General features: G+C 37.0%; 1 protein-coding gene across 1 annotated transcript in view; it reads right to left on the bottom strand.

The window, feature by feature from the left end:
* Positions 1-2,032: 2,032 nt before the first annotated feature.
* The window catches only part of LOC114646373 (TSC22 domain family 2), a 77,235-nt gene continuing 64,368 nt past the window's right edge, over positions 2,033-14,899 (bottom strand). The window contains 2 exon segments of the mRNA XM_051923948.1: positions 2,033-3,809; positions 4,044-4,092. Of these exon segments, the coding sequence (XP_051779908.1) occupies positions 3,534-3,809; positions 4,044-4,092 (325 nt within the window). The 3' untranslated portion in view covers positions 2,033-3,533.

The raw sequence follows: 14,899 nt of genomic DNA on the forward strand, positions 1-14,899 counted from the left end.
GCACAACAGCTTAGTGGGGAGCATGTATTACGCTCATGCCAGTCATACATTTCATTTAACAGTATCAGAAAAAAATCTAATTAAAAAGGGGCACTGCATTTCACAGGCAACTAGTACCACCTTCATAAGACCTCGCTCATTCACGTTAAATAACCTGACATGGGGTTACATGTTCTCCCAGTAGCCACAAACTCCACACAGTACCACCAAGAATAAACCTCTGTATACTCCATTGCTACAAGAAGATCCCAGAGTCAAAATGGTCTTGGGTGAAGTGCTTTCCGCATTCTCCCACCCACGAGATTTCCAATAGGTATTTATTTGATCAAGAGCTTCAAATGTGATACAGGATGCCATTTTCCAAAAGAAGTGAACGATATGATCATTTCAAGTTCAACTGTTAATTACTTCAGTAGGTTATGTAAAAATGTGCCCATTGTAAGGATGGGTGGTGGACTGTTGAAATTGGGGTTATGTCAAATTGGTGCAGAATATCTTTTCATGTCTCTCATATGAGTACAAACATCTTTATTGTCCAGCAAGGGTAGACATGATGCAGCCTTTTGTTGGTTAACAACAACGTTTTAGATAACTTTTCTATCATAATTAATATACATTATCTTCTCTTTAATTCCAATAATAATTATATGAATAAAAAGAAAAAATTTGCATTGGAGTGCGAAGCGGGGGGGGAAAAAAATTGGGAATTGACTTTATGATGTAAATGTGTACCGCACCCTGGTGAATTTGTTGTCTTACTCATAATTCATGTATCGCTTTAGGCAGTTTAACCTAGAGGATTTATTCAAGCAAACGTCACTGAACTCATACAACACATATGACTAACGTTGCATTCATTTGTAATCTGCTTGTTCTGACGAGTGTTGTGTTAGCGGGAAGATGAGAAGAACGGGCAAATCTTTAATTTGCCAGGAATTATAAACAGTTCCCGCTGGCAGTTCCCAAGCTGGCAGTCACAATGTGCTGCAGCTCAAGTGCTTCCTGGGTCTATGTATGTACACCTTTAGGTATCCTCATTTGATGTCCAGGCCTTTCAGTTCACAGTAGAACCAGGCCTGTTCCCCAAATCCTTCTGGAATTTAAACCTAGAGAGCAACTCCAGCCACTATAGGTCAAAACCATTTGCAGATAATTTCTAAACATTTTAGTATTGTACACAGAAAGTGATTGTTCAGTTAAAGGAATGAGGAAAACTTATTGGGAAGAAACAGAAAAAAGTAAAACAGGTCACATACATTAATAACTGTAAACACTTTTAAAATTAACAATTTAAAGTCACAAAATAACCGTCCAACAAGCTGCTTGACACCATCTACCTCTGCCACTCTGTTAATCCAGCCAGCCATCAGACACTTTCAGGAGTTGTCCATTTAGGGGCATCTGGGAGAGAATGAGGAGTTCAATGTCGACAAGTGAAGTGCTTCAGAGAGAGAGCTAACCTGACACGCTCATCTGGTCAGGCTGCTCTCCAGGCTTTTTCTTGTTGTTTGTCAGTGACTGGTTAAACTGCCATGAAAACAAGAAAAAGCCAAATGTAATAGCTTTTTACGTGCTCAACTGTCCTTTTCATTTCTGATTCAGAGATGGGCAAAAGTGTGGCACTCGGCTGTGGATGTGAATAAAAGTTACTTTATCCAAGTGCAAATTGGAGAAAGACAGAAGTAGGTAAGCTAATATAACCTAAACCATACTTAAAGAATATTCCTTACAACACACTTCCCTGTAACAAATTCATAAACTGTAAATAATCACAGCTTAAAATCACCAACCTATTTTTCCTCCCATTCATCTTGGGTCTGAACAGACTCATTTCCCTTCTTATTGATCTGTGGTGCGCGGTGTTGTGTCCTTTGCAGCACATGTTGAGAAGGTGCAACTGTGAAAGGCACTACATGGAGAATACGGCCCTACCCTGAGACATGTTTTCTACCCTCTGCTTGTAAAACAACTTTCAAAAACACTCCCATTGATCTATTGGAGAAATTCAGTGAATCAGATAAAAGACTACAGGTTGTAATAAAAGATTTTTTTTTACTTTAGTAAGAAAAAAACCCAACAACATCAAAGGCATATGTATTTAAGAACATACATACAAAAAATGACACTTTTGAATAGACAATTATCTTTTCAAACTGTATTTATGAAATGTACAAGTTTAATTTAAATACTCAGTGTACACTACACTTGGATTCTGAATGTTGCATTTATTAAATACACTAAAATCTGCACTGTAACAAAACTTTTCTTCTGCATATGAAATTCAAAAAACACCATTCAAATGAACAAAAGATGGCTCACTTCATTTTCCTACTAGTGCCCAAGTAACACTAGCTTTTCTCCATTAACACCAGCTCTTGATTCGTTTGTCATAGACAATGTTCACAGACTAAATTATGTTACAATAAGAGTGCTGAATAAAAACTTGAGGTAAGAAAGTGGTTTGGAAAAAAAAAAAATACAGATCATGCAGGACATGCTAAACAGCAAGTAATGATGCGTGAAGGAAACAAAAATAGAATAAATGAAAAATACAGAGTGTGCATTATAAAATAAACTTGAATTACACAGCTTTGCATCTTTGGTTACAAAGTAGGTTGAACTATTTCACAGCTTCTGTTCTCTTTCTTCTCCCCCCACAAAAATGCAAAAAATGCTTACTTTTTACCATTTTAAAAAAAGAAAGCAAGCAGAGGGAAGTATGGCATTTTTCTTTTTTGAATAAAGAAACTAACAGCAGAAATGAGCAAAGTTTTTCTTCATCCAAATTGCCCATCACAACTTAACTTTTTTTGTAATATCATGAGAACTGATTTCTAACTGTACAAGCTTGCTACACTCTTTATACTTTACACTCTATACAAAATTTACATTCAAACTGGATCTAAACTATTGTAAATAAACAATCCCAAAAGTAAAATTGCCATTAGTGTTAGCTCTATGCCAGGATTTAATTTTATTGCCTATATATCTTAACTATCTTATGCAATTCCACCCATACATTGTATTACCAATTTTTTTTTTTTTTACGCATTTAAAATATTCAGAATTAAACTGATTCTGTGACAAAGTTTATTTGCATTATGAAAATAGCAGCCCTCTAATAAATAAACACAAAAGTAAAACTGAACTTGTGTGTGCAATTGCCTAGACTGATGCATGGCGACTTGGTAAGGAGACTCACATTTCTTACAATTTGAAGACAAGGCCAAAACGAAACTCCACAGAAGCCTTGGTAGATCAAGGTGTCCCATGTATACTGTCCACGGCTACCACACCGTAACCGAATCCATGCAGCCAATCACAGTAAGCTACATTCACGACCTGGACACCTCAGGCTTTCCATCACTTGATTGTCTAATACTGGGAAGGCCAAACAGCAAATACATCAAAGCATGGCTCTTCACTTGCAGACTGGTAAAGGAAAGAAGCCACCAGAGCAAATAAAAAAATGATATATTTAAATATATATATATTTAAATATATATATATATTTCTTTTCCCCCCACAAAGTTTCACGAAGAGGAGACATTAGGCTGCTGCTGCTGAAGTTGCGCTGGCTGGCTGATGTCCGGAGGCGCTGCAGAATGCTGTTGCTGCTGCAAAGAAGAGTTACTGGGACTGGAGAGCTGTACGGAAAGCTGAGACAGCTGTTCATTGTTTGCCAGCGATTTTAAAAGTGCATTTTCTCTTTCTAGCACAGAGTTCCTCTCATACAATTCTTTAATCTGCTCCTTCAACACTTCGACCTCCTCTCGAACTGCATACATCAAATGGCTTTTAACTAAATCCTGCATTGCATAACAAAAACAAATAAAACACAATTAGGTATGTAAGAGATGAATTCTTGAAAGAAAAAAAATGTGGCATAAATACATCTTTGTGTGCGTTTTTTTTTTTTTCTTTCCATGTTGCGACTTTTAAGCATGATACAAGATAAGTAGTGTGGCTTTATAGCAGAAGGTTACAGTACAGAGGTCATAGGAGTTTAAATTAATTTTTACCAAATATAAAACAACACTTACCATTGCTTGCTCGATTTTGTTATCAATGGCAGCACTGGTTACAGATGTGCTGTAAAACAAAGAAAAATACACAATTACTATTACAGTAGATAGGAAATTTGCTGATGTGTTGTCAGGTCACAAATGGCCATATTTCAAATATAAACAACCAAAATGATGTGAAATTAACCACAGCTTGTTTCCACATGTACAATCAGTAGCAGAGATTTTAATGGAATCACTTCTTGCATTCTTGTTAATGCAAGATAAGAATTACAGTACTTGCTGCTACATGTAGTTTCCTGGCTACAATCCAGGAACTTGTAGGAAAATGGAAACTTTAAACGAGCTTGACAGATATGAATTGACATTGAAAACAACTAAATGCCCCAAGCCAAGTTTAAGCATAAGCAAATTCCTGAAAATGCACTTTTCCTAATCTCAAAATGAGGTCTACTTTCCTCTGCTATGCACCACCAGATCAAAGCTCAGAAAAACAAGCTTTGACAGACTAAATGACAAGCTGTTTTCTTTAAACCTTTCCTATACCATAACCACGCATCATCAAATACATAACTGACACACTCCTCATTAAACAAGCTTGGAGGACTGATCATTAGGACTACACTAAACATTTCTGTGTGGCTTCTAACAATCGTGCTGTACAGTTGTACACTTGGACCAAAGTCACAAGGACAGAAACAGCTAGCATGAGCTACTGGGGCGAAAAATCAAAACACAAGCATGAGAAAGTCATTGATTACGTACAAGATGTGTAGGAGTCAATGCATTTCCATTTACCTGCTTCTTTATCACAAAGTCTCGCAATCCTCTGCCCTTACTGCTACATTTACTTCCAAGATTTTTACTGTGCCTAGTTACTCCAAACATGTCATTTAGTTTATCATTACAACCAGCAAACTGTAAATTAATACTGTGAAGGACAATTTCTGCAGAGTAACAATAATGATACAGTGTGTGTGTGTGTGTGTGTATATATATATATATATTTATTTATTACGTAACATTTTTGTATATATAATCCTAATTTCTCCCCGTATAAAGATGAAAAAAATGTCAACTGGGAATAAAGCGTCATCCTCCCAAGGCTGACAAGACGACATTCTCAGTAAACAGTCCATTCTCTCTCTGCAAGGAGCTTCAAGAGCACCACTGCCAACGCAGACACAGCTTGATCATCGGTATTAAGTGATTAAATCGCCACAAAACAACCTCTTTCAATTCTAAATGATGGACTTGAGACAAATCGCTACACCTTGGTAGAGCACCCCACCTCACGCTACAATTCCACCCGCTCACAAACCAGCCGCTAATTACACTCTCAGTCGGATCAGGGCTCACAAACAACTACATCATCTTATTTCTGTTTTTTGTTTTGAAAACACACCACATTAAGAGCACTGAATGATGACCTGATGTTCACATTAATCGTTCTGGAAAACGGCAGTGCTAAATGAACCAGCATAAAAATGCACATTTTGGTCACTTACGTTCGGATATGCTGTGCATTACCCACGCGTCTCTGAAAACGCCTAGCAATACAGGGCGCAACAACACTCCATGCCCGTATCTGTGGGGGTTTATGCCTTTCTTGAAGGCCCCTTTTCCTGAAGGGTCGCAGCTACGCCCAAGATGATCCGCTTCCCTCCGATGCTCATAAACAAAGAGCGAGCGATGCCGAGATCGCCAGGGGGCGCTCAAAGCCGTTTGCACGGCCGGACACTCGCGCTCGCTCTCTCTCTCTCTCCAGCTCTTAACATTCTTTATGAGCTTAGCAGACAGTTATTGTTAAAAAGAAAAAAAAAACACATTGCTGCCTATATTAATGTTTCCAGTTTTAAAGGTTATTTCAAATGTTCACTCAGTCAGCGAGGTAAACCAATACATTTTCTTTTCAAATCTTTCCAACTCCACATTCATTAGATTAGAATTCATTAGGTATTGAAATCGCATTAAATAAGAGAAACCAACACTGAACCGCTGAAGAATATATGGAAAAAATAATAATAAAAGTCTCCTCTCCATAGTAATGCTGTCATACTATAAACCCATTCCTTAATGCGTTACGACTGCAGAGCTAAGCGATACATCTTGTAGGCAGATGTTACCGCACAACATGGTATGTATTTGTATTTAAAATTAAAACGTGACAAAATGTTAGAAACACTCCAACACACAAGTCCGTGGACACTGTATGTCAGCTTAAAGCATACATGCTCAAAATACTAACATACCGCCAACTGGTACAAAACTATTGCTGTGAAATGCAACCTTGCGAAGGAGCTTCTACTACGTGACAACCGTCCCGTCTTTCGCCTTTCATACAGCGCTGCAAGATTTTCGGGATCGCAAGATTAAGTTTCGATATTCAAGACGGCGGCCGCTGGCAAGAGACGTAAAAGAACGTTTTCTAACGGACCGGACGATCGGGGGCGACCCGTGGCCAGAGTTGCATGGCTTTCCATCAGAAGGCTAAGTTTACCTGTAGCGTGCACGGCAATGCGCGAAGCCTCTCGAGTAGCCGGGGAACGGGACAGGCACCGGCGACACGGGCGAGCAGGGTAGTGGCGAGTGCATGGTGGAGCGCATGGCTCAAAATCCACAGCTAGCGAGTGTGCGAGACACAAACTGGCCGACGGTGTTGGGTATGACAGGCGCCGGTGCAGCGCCGCTATTTAAAGCGAGTAACCTGACACGCCGTTACGTCACCAGAAGACAGGTAAAGACGAGGTGGCTCGACCAGATCGAGCAGAATGATGACAAGTGCGATAAAACTTATCTAAACAAGAAGAAAACCTAACTTCAAAAATAAGGAAAGGGGCTAAAAATAGAGCGCTCAACCTTCATCTTTTCCCGATCAAGAGTATGCCTTAACTTGTTTTAATCTAATCATGGTGACTTAAAAAACTCCACTTTTAGTGTTAACAATTTCTAATCTAATTAACATTTGGAATACTTGAATGGACACTGCAGCGGTTACATTTACTTAACGAGTACATGCAAAAGAAAAAAAGTCCAAGGAGAAGTCCACAATTTGACCGATTTACTCTTGACTTGCTAATTTTATGAAAGCGGCAGCGTCTAAAATATGTGCCCAGTGCTTGGCATGAGCATCACGGGAAACATCTCGACAAAGGGGTACTGGACGGTACATTATGTAAACGAACTATTTTACACCAGGTGACGATCTGTCCGTCCATCCATCCATTCTTCTAAACACACTTTTTCCCCATTACAGGAGAGATCAATCCTGAAATGAATGGCACTGTAAGTGCAGGGCATAATCATGTGCATACCCATACTATTAAAAAAAAATCAAAGGCGATCATTAATTTGACACGAGTGCCTTTAGGAATGGGGGGATCCAACACCTAGCTTCAGGAAAATGAGAAAAAACAAAGGGAAAATGTGTAGGTGACGACCAGCTTGGGTACCAAGTCCAGGCATCCACCATGCCAGTCTGTCCAAAGTCCAGCAAAGTGTTAACTGTTTAAAAGGTGCCCCCCCCCCCCCCCCAAAGTGAGGAAAATACACAAAAATGATTTTATTCAAATAGGAAAGTTCACTTATTTTTGAAATGTAAGGGACAAAATAACCAAGGGAAAGAATGAGGGGAAAAAAAAGCTTAACCTCAACCATCCAGTGTTCTCCTCTGCTCAACAGATCTCTTCTTGCCAAGCCAAACCAACATTGGAATCTCAAATGCTGACTACAGAAAAACAGTCCAGTGATATATTCAGAAAAAGGTTATGCATATCCAGTATTACTAACTTGGAACCTGTCTACAGTCCAAATTAGAGACATGCAGCATCCTGGAACCAGGCTGCAGAAAACCGAAAGTGCCAAAAATTAATGTCATATAATTTTCATCCCTTAAATGCTTAAACAAACGACATCGGTACTGTAGAATAATTTCTTACATTTTATGAGGGGTGCTCGCAGAATTAGTTTTTTTAACATCATTTTTATAAAACTTTGTTTTTAATCTGACATAATCCATTCAAAGTTTATTTTTTATTCACACATTTTTTTACACTAGGTGATATGCATCATTTCTTTTTTACTTGCTTCACCATTTGTTCCACTCACACTGTACCATTCCATTTGAACTAGTGTGGTGCGGAGGTGTCACCCATTGCACGGTTCGTTGTGCAGTGGTTGTGCTGTACAATACCAGTGCATGCTCCTAACCTCTCCTCTCCACCATTTGCAATAGAAACAAGTTACTCAGAAATTTATCCTGTCAAAGAAAACTTTAATACAGAGTTTAGTTTACACAGTTCTGTCTTAAAAATAAAGCTGCATTTAAATGTGTAGCTCACAATGACTTGACCCATTATCTCAGGTCGACTTACTTAACAATCTGAATGCCAGCCATCCATCACTGATCCACTTTAAAGGTTCTAAAAACTGCACCGCCAGCATTCCAAAAACCTCAAGGACAAAAGCTCTTCACGGAATTTCTTTATTAACATTAAAACTGTGAAAGTTCAAAATAGACATCTTGCCAATAGGCTGGATAAAAGTTTTATTTTAAAATTTTGAATTCTTAAACTGTTTAATGCATGTAATTCATTCAATATCTTTAAAGGGTCTTCACTTGAAATTTAAGTTTCACTGCTCACTAATTAATCAAACAAATTTATAAACACAAAAAGGCCAATATGAGATTTGTAATCTACCTAACAGAGAGCAAAAACAGGGGTACTGAGAGTCTCCACAACGCTAGCAAATTTATCTCTTTTAGATATGACTTTAGTCAATAAATAAGGTTACAGACTACGTGACGTTCTAAATGCATTGTATGTGTATGTGTTTTGTTCAGTTAATCTTCAAACATTGCAACTATACTGGTTAAAAGCATTCCTGTTAAAGGCTTGCAAGCCTGGCATCATCCAAAGATAGTGTGATGTTTATTGTGGCTTTTTTTTTAAATATAAAAAGCAACAAAGAAAGTCTGCTGATGACTGGATAACACCTTTTAAATGATTTTCACAATGGTAGACAATAGAATGAAATAAGGGAAAAGTATTGTTTACAAGTAAAGTATCTGGCCTTAGGTATTCATTAAACAATATCGTTTAAGGATCAATGACAAATACACTTCAGAAAGTACTAGGTGACCTATTCTTTATCTTCTTGTGAAAGAACTGAAGTAAACAACAAAAATCTTCAAATCTAAATTTGCTAGAATTAGTTAATTTACAGAGCAAGTAACTCGGGATCTTTGGGCTTGTCCATTTACAAAATAAGTGGTGCATCTGAAAAAGGTGCCAACCTTCCCAGAAGAAGTCACCTTTCAGATTATTTCTGAATTGGTTTACTAGTGTGATTTTCACTTTTTTAATTAGTGTTCCCAACACATACAGTACTGTGGGTGTGTGAATGTGCTGTGATTGATTTGAGGTCATTGATGTTTCGGTGTGCTACTGTTCCTATCTATATACAAAAGAAAAAACAATTAGAAAGAAAACAATGATGCTCACTCCTCACTGGAGGTTCCTTGTGACACAAATCCAGGGGAAATACACATTAAAAATGGAATGGAATGCAAGAGACAACTACACCAAAATGTTTCATTTAGGAACAGAGACCAGTGAACCTTTCCGGGATGATATTAAATCTGCCCTGCATCAGCAAATACCATAACACCTGACCTGTCACTTTCAGATTCAGTACAATTACATGCACACACAAAACCGGGATAAGGTGAGCAGCCTGGGTGAGGCAGAAACCTGGTTTCTAAAAATTAGCATTACAATGGGCAAGCAGCTTTTGGAGTTCTCCTTTGGCAAAATGCTCAGACATCGCTACACTGTGCAAAAAAGCAGATCGAACATCATCAGTCGCAGTCAATCCAATAACAAGCATGAAGCCTGTGATAGTTTTCTTGTGTTTTACAAATACTTCACAGCACATGAAGGACTAAAGGTAACTGACATCCATCCCTTTTTTTACATCCTTGACCTGAGCTACCAATGATTGGCCGCTGCGTCACCCAATCACCCTGTTTCAACATATCTATAAAATGACACTTCATCTGTATTTTTCTGTCACCAGATTGTATGCAGCACACTCTTTTCTGTTTGATGGAATGAATGAACTCTGCAAAGAAGTGGCACACCAATACATTTGCTTCTTGTCTTACACCTAACTGCTGTTGCGATAACAACAATATTTGTATTTACACTTCAGTGTACATCTTGCCTGAAGAAGGGGCCTGAGTTGCCTCGAAAGCTTGCATATTGTAATCTTTTTAGTTAGCCAATAAAAGGTGTCATTTTGCTTGGCTTTTCTCTACATTCATAATGGCTAACACAGTACAACACCCTAGTACTACACTTCAGTGAAGTAAGATTATTTGTTAAAGGGTAATCAGACAATGTAACACCTTTTAACTTTAATGTGCGGAGTTCTGGACTGTATGTTCAGCTCATCAGCATAAATTTATTTATTTTGGAAATATTGAGATGCATTATTTCTACGAGGAGAAGGAATAATGTGATTACCTTAGCTATTTCCTCAGAAAATCTATCTTTGTGGATACTTCAACCCTCTTCTATCTGTGACTGTTGGAAGTGTGTGCAAAGCTAACACATGCACAGGTAGCGGCTAACAAATTGCAACAGACATGTGCAGACTACAAAATCCCAATAGTGTAACCTGGTTATCGGCTTTCTTGGCCAAATGACTGGGTTACTGGCAAAGACTCCACACAAGTTAACCAGGTTATCTAACCAGAGTAAGGGTTTGCATGGCATTTTGGAAACCAGGTTTGCTGGGTTATTAAAGTGCATGTAAATGCACCGATGGTGAAAATTTTAAAGAGATTTATATCTGTTTGCAAGAGAACCGATTAAATTCATGTAAAGGCAAGATGCAAAATGCTTCACAACTAACAGCTAGAAAATAATAAAAACTTCTCATCCTTTACATTAATTTATTAATCATTGTGTGTTATCATGACATCTCAGATTAGATACCAGGTGAGAAAAATTAAAATACTCATGTGCAGCCACACTACACAGTCTTTTCCAATGCATGACCAAAACGGTTTTATTTTTGAATCTGAAATAACGATAAAGAAACATCAAGGATTAAAATCCTCTTACTTCAACAATGTACTTGCATGTCAAAAAGAGTTCAAATTATACAACCATAATTTATCTGTTGTACACATTTAACTAAGGATTTGGTTAATTGAAGACTCTAAAGTGGTCTGATGTGCATGCGAGTGAGTGGTGTGTGTACGCGAGGGAGCTCTGTGATGGCTGGGCTTCATATTCAGGGTGTTTTCCTGCTTCATGCCCTATGTAGCTGAGGCTGGGCTCATGTTCATTTTATTCTGTGTTAAACAGAATATATATTTAGTCTAAAACAATTACCAGAGAAAGAAAATCAGTTACAAGATTGGACATTCTGGGCATTTTTTAAGCTGTTCAGATATGTTCAGATATTTTAATCAAGTCTATTTACAATAGTAGGTTAATGTCAAATAAAAATGTTACACATGATAAATACTCAATACAAATAAATAAGAGCTAAACTGTACATCAATTTGCTTTTCATCGTTAAAAACAGAAATGTAGCTTTTAAATGTCCAAACATGTGCCTAAATTAAGAAAAAAATACAAGCACCTCTTGCTGCATTACAACTTACACTATTACTGCTTGTGCTGCTTATTAAACCGAATTCACACTGAGACATTGATGAATAATAAAGCAGCTTTCACACTAATGTAGCACTCCAATCTGGATTTAATCTGATGAAAGCACAAACCAAGGATTACGAGGAAATGGCCAACACTTCCTTGTGGGGTGTCACCGAAGGCCTGTCTGTTACAGTATTTTTAGTTTTTATTTTTTCCTACTACTTTTTCTATTTCAATGTACTTTAGTAACTCTATATAGATAGTGCAAAGAAAATAACACAAAACGATTTCCAATCACCATCAAAGCATGTTGATGGGAATCAGAATGCTTCAGAACATAATGTTTTTGTAGTAAACAACATGTAAATTTATTAAATAATACAATTTTTCCCAATACATTTAAAAATGAAGAGGAAGTGTGCCCTGGGCAGGTGCACTGAAATACTCTGTACATATACATTTGAAAGGATTCTATTAAGCAAAACAAGTGCCTGTTGGCAAAACTTTGACAAAGCATATTATTTCCTATGCCAATTTAAAAAACTTTTCAGATTAAGTGCTCAACTGACAAAAAAAAAATAAATCTTTTGCCAGAAAAAATTAGATTTTTCATCTGTGGCAGAAAAGTACTGGTAATGTTTTTGGATCTGCAGAGCGAGTTTTTAATGCCACATTGAATCTGTTTCTACGTGTTGGCTTTGAAATGCTAGAAGTACAAAATTACAAGTAAAATGACTGATTGTAGCAGTAGTTCACCGAGTAATTCGCTATATCACAAGCTGGTCAGAAAGTAGGTCTACTCGACTTTGTCAGACAGCAGCCCTCCTGTTTCCAAAGTTTCAACTCTTGCTACCAGGCTGAACATTCGGATTTCCTAAGGTTCAAAAACCATGGATTAAGTACTTCTCAATTCCCATTTTAAATACTAGTAGATGTTGAAGCCCTGATGAACTCTTAAATTGTAAGTTTACTATTTTATTACAACATTCTTATCTGTCATTTGTGTATTTTACTTTTGATATAATTAGTAAACAATTTCAAAAGATCTTCAAAACTGCATGAAGTCCAAATTGCCACACATATACAAAATGCCTTAATAGAAGCAACTTCAGAAAAGAATTTAAGGGTTTTCATGGAGACCCCCTGCATTGTATAGACAGCTGTCAGAAACTGTTAAAATTGTTACTACAATGTCAGGTTATATTATAAAAAGTGTTGAATATAAAACAAGGGATGTATTGTGTGCAGTTTAGGCCATCATGCTATAAAAAAGACACCGCAGCATTTAAAGCTGTGCAGGGAAGAGCAATCATGTGAATCTCTACTCTCTGAAAGGCACCGAGAATTAAACCTGTTTTTTTTCTTGAGCACAGAAGCTTGTGCATAGTACAGATCTAGAAAGTTCTCAGATTCATTAGTAATGTTGATAGTAATTCATTTAATTAAATAGCAATTCATGTACTTGAGGACACCTGTGGAATTTATGTGGAAATTCATTTGCGACTGAAGACAGGAAACACTTCTTCACACATTCTTTAGAATTTGGAACAAACTACCAAGTCAAATGGCTGAAGCAGAGCCCTAACAGTTGCTTCTGACTCCGACTTCTACTCCATAACCCTGGTCATAAACCTAACAAAGTAACTTGAAAAGTGTGTTACAGAGAAGCAGTGTTAATATTTTTTGTAAATTAAGTGTTTGTAAATAAAAAGTATCTTAAAATAATCTTGGTAGTTACTAATTCATTATTCTGATGTACTATTTCTTTTTGATTTTATATACTTTGTTAATCTCTGAGGGGAAACTGTTTTTTGCATCAAGTTATAAATAGAAAATGATAATTAATAAATCTGCCTATGTACTTATGGTAAAACAAAGCAGGTAATTCATGACGACCATACATTTTTCTAAAATCCTTGTTACATGGAGTGGAAACTGAAACCTTCTCCAGTCAAAAATGTAAATAAGACCCCAAACCATGTATCCAGTGACCTTTCTCCATCCGTATTTGATTCTTGCCTTTTGTTCAGTACTGCTGTGATAAGATCCAGGGTCTTAGATATAACAATGCATGACCATCATCATCAAGTTCTTCCATGAGAACCCTGAATACAATGAAGGACTGATTGAGGTCATTTATGTTAAGAAGAATGCCTAGGTTGGGCTGGGTGGTCTCGTGGCCTTGGAACCCCTGCAGATTTTATTTTTTTTCTCCAGCTGTCTGGAGTTTTTTTTTTTTGTTTTTTCTGTCCTCCCTGGCTATCAGACCTTACTTTTATTCTATGTTAATTAGTGTTCCCTAATTCTATTTTCTTATTTATTTTGTCATTTTTTCTCTTTCTTCACCGTGTAAAGCACTCTGAGCTATAGTGTAAAATGATAAAATCTAGAGACACAATCATGCTTCAACAAAAAAAAAATGAAAACTGTGTTTGCCCAATGTCTATGAGTGTCTAATCGCAAATCACAATATTAACAGAAAAGCTCGGTAATCAATGTTAAATAACACTTTCTTTTAATATCCTTGCTTGTAACTGAAACCAGGAGGAGTTCTGTTTGTATACAGCCCCTGATAACAATAGAAAAAAGGTAAAACAAACAGTTTTTAAAACAATACCATACAAAGTTTGGTTTTGTTTTTAAGTGTAAACTTTTCACATGAAGATCATTTTTTGCCTGACAAATGTACTAAAGATTGAAACTTCAGTAGGCTGCATATATTTATGTAAATCCGAAAAACAATTCACAAAGATAACGGGGGGAAAAAAAAACAAACATGCAAATTACTGGAAAAATGTGAAGAAAAATGGTGATCATTTTAGCTATCCAATGATGGTCTTTTTCTGAACCTAACTGAGTTTTACTTATCCAGGTAGTGAATAAATGCACTCATTTTATTTACTACCATCACTGGGTGTAACATTACAGTCTACACAACTTAATCTTACACTACTGCAATCAATTAAAAGGCGGATTCTGTACCAGTGAAGATAGCATGCACATCTAAGCAAGTAGTGCCTTTTCCCCAGAAACCCATTCATTTCCACTTCTGTGCTAATTCCAGGCATCAATTGTACACTCCACCTATTACAGAGCACTTTATCTTGAACAAAAGATATCTTTTTCTTGCAGCTGTTCAGCAAAACATCAACCAAAGTTACTAAGTGTAACTACTTGGGATTAGTAATTCAAATATTATCAGTC

This window comes from Erpetoichthys calabaricus, chromosome 2 (genome assembly GCF_900747795.2).
Source record: "Erpetoichthys calabaricus chromosome 2, fErpCal1.3, whole genome shotgun sequence".
NCBI classification, from domain to species: domain Eukaryota; kingdom Metazoa; phylum Chordata; class Cladistia; order Polypteriformes; family Polypteridae; genus Erpetoichthys; species Erpetoichthys calabaricus.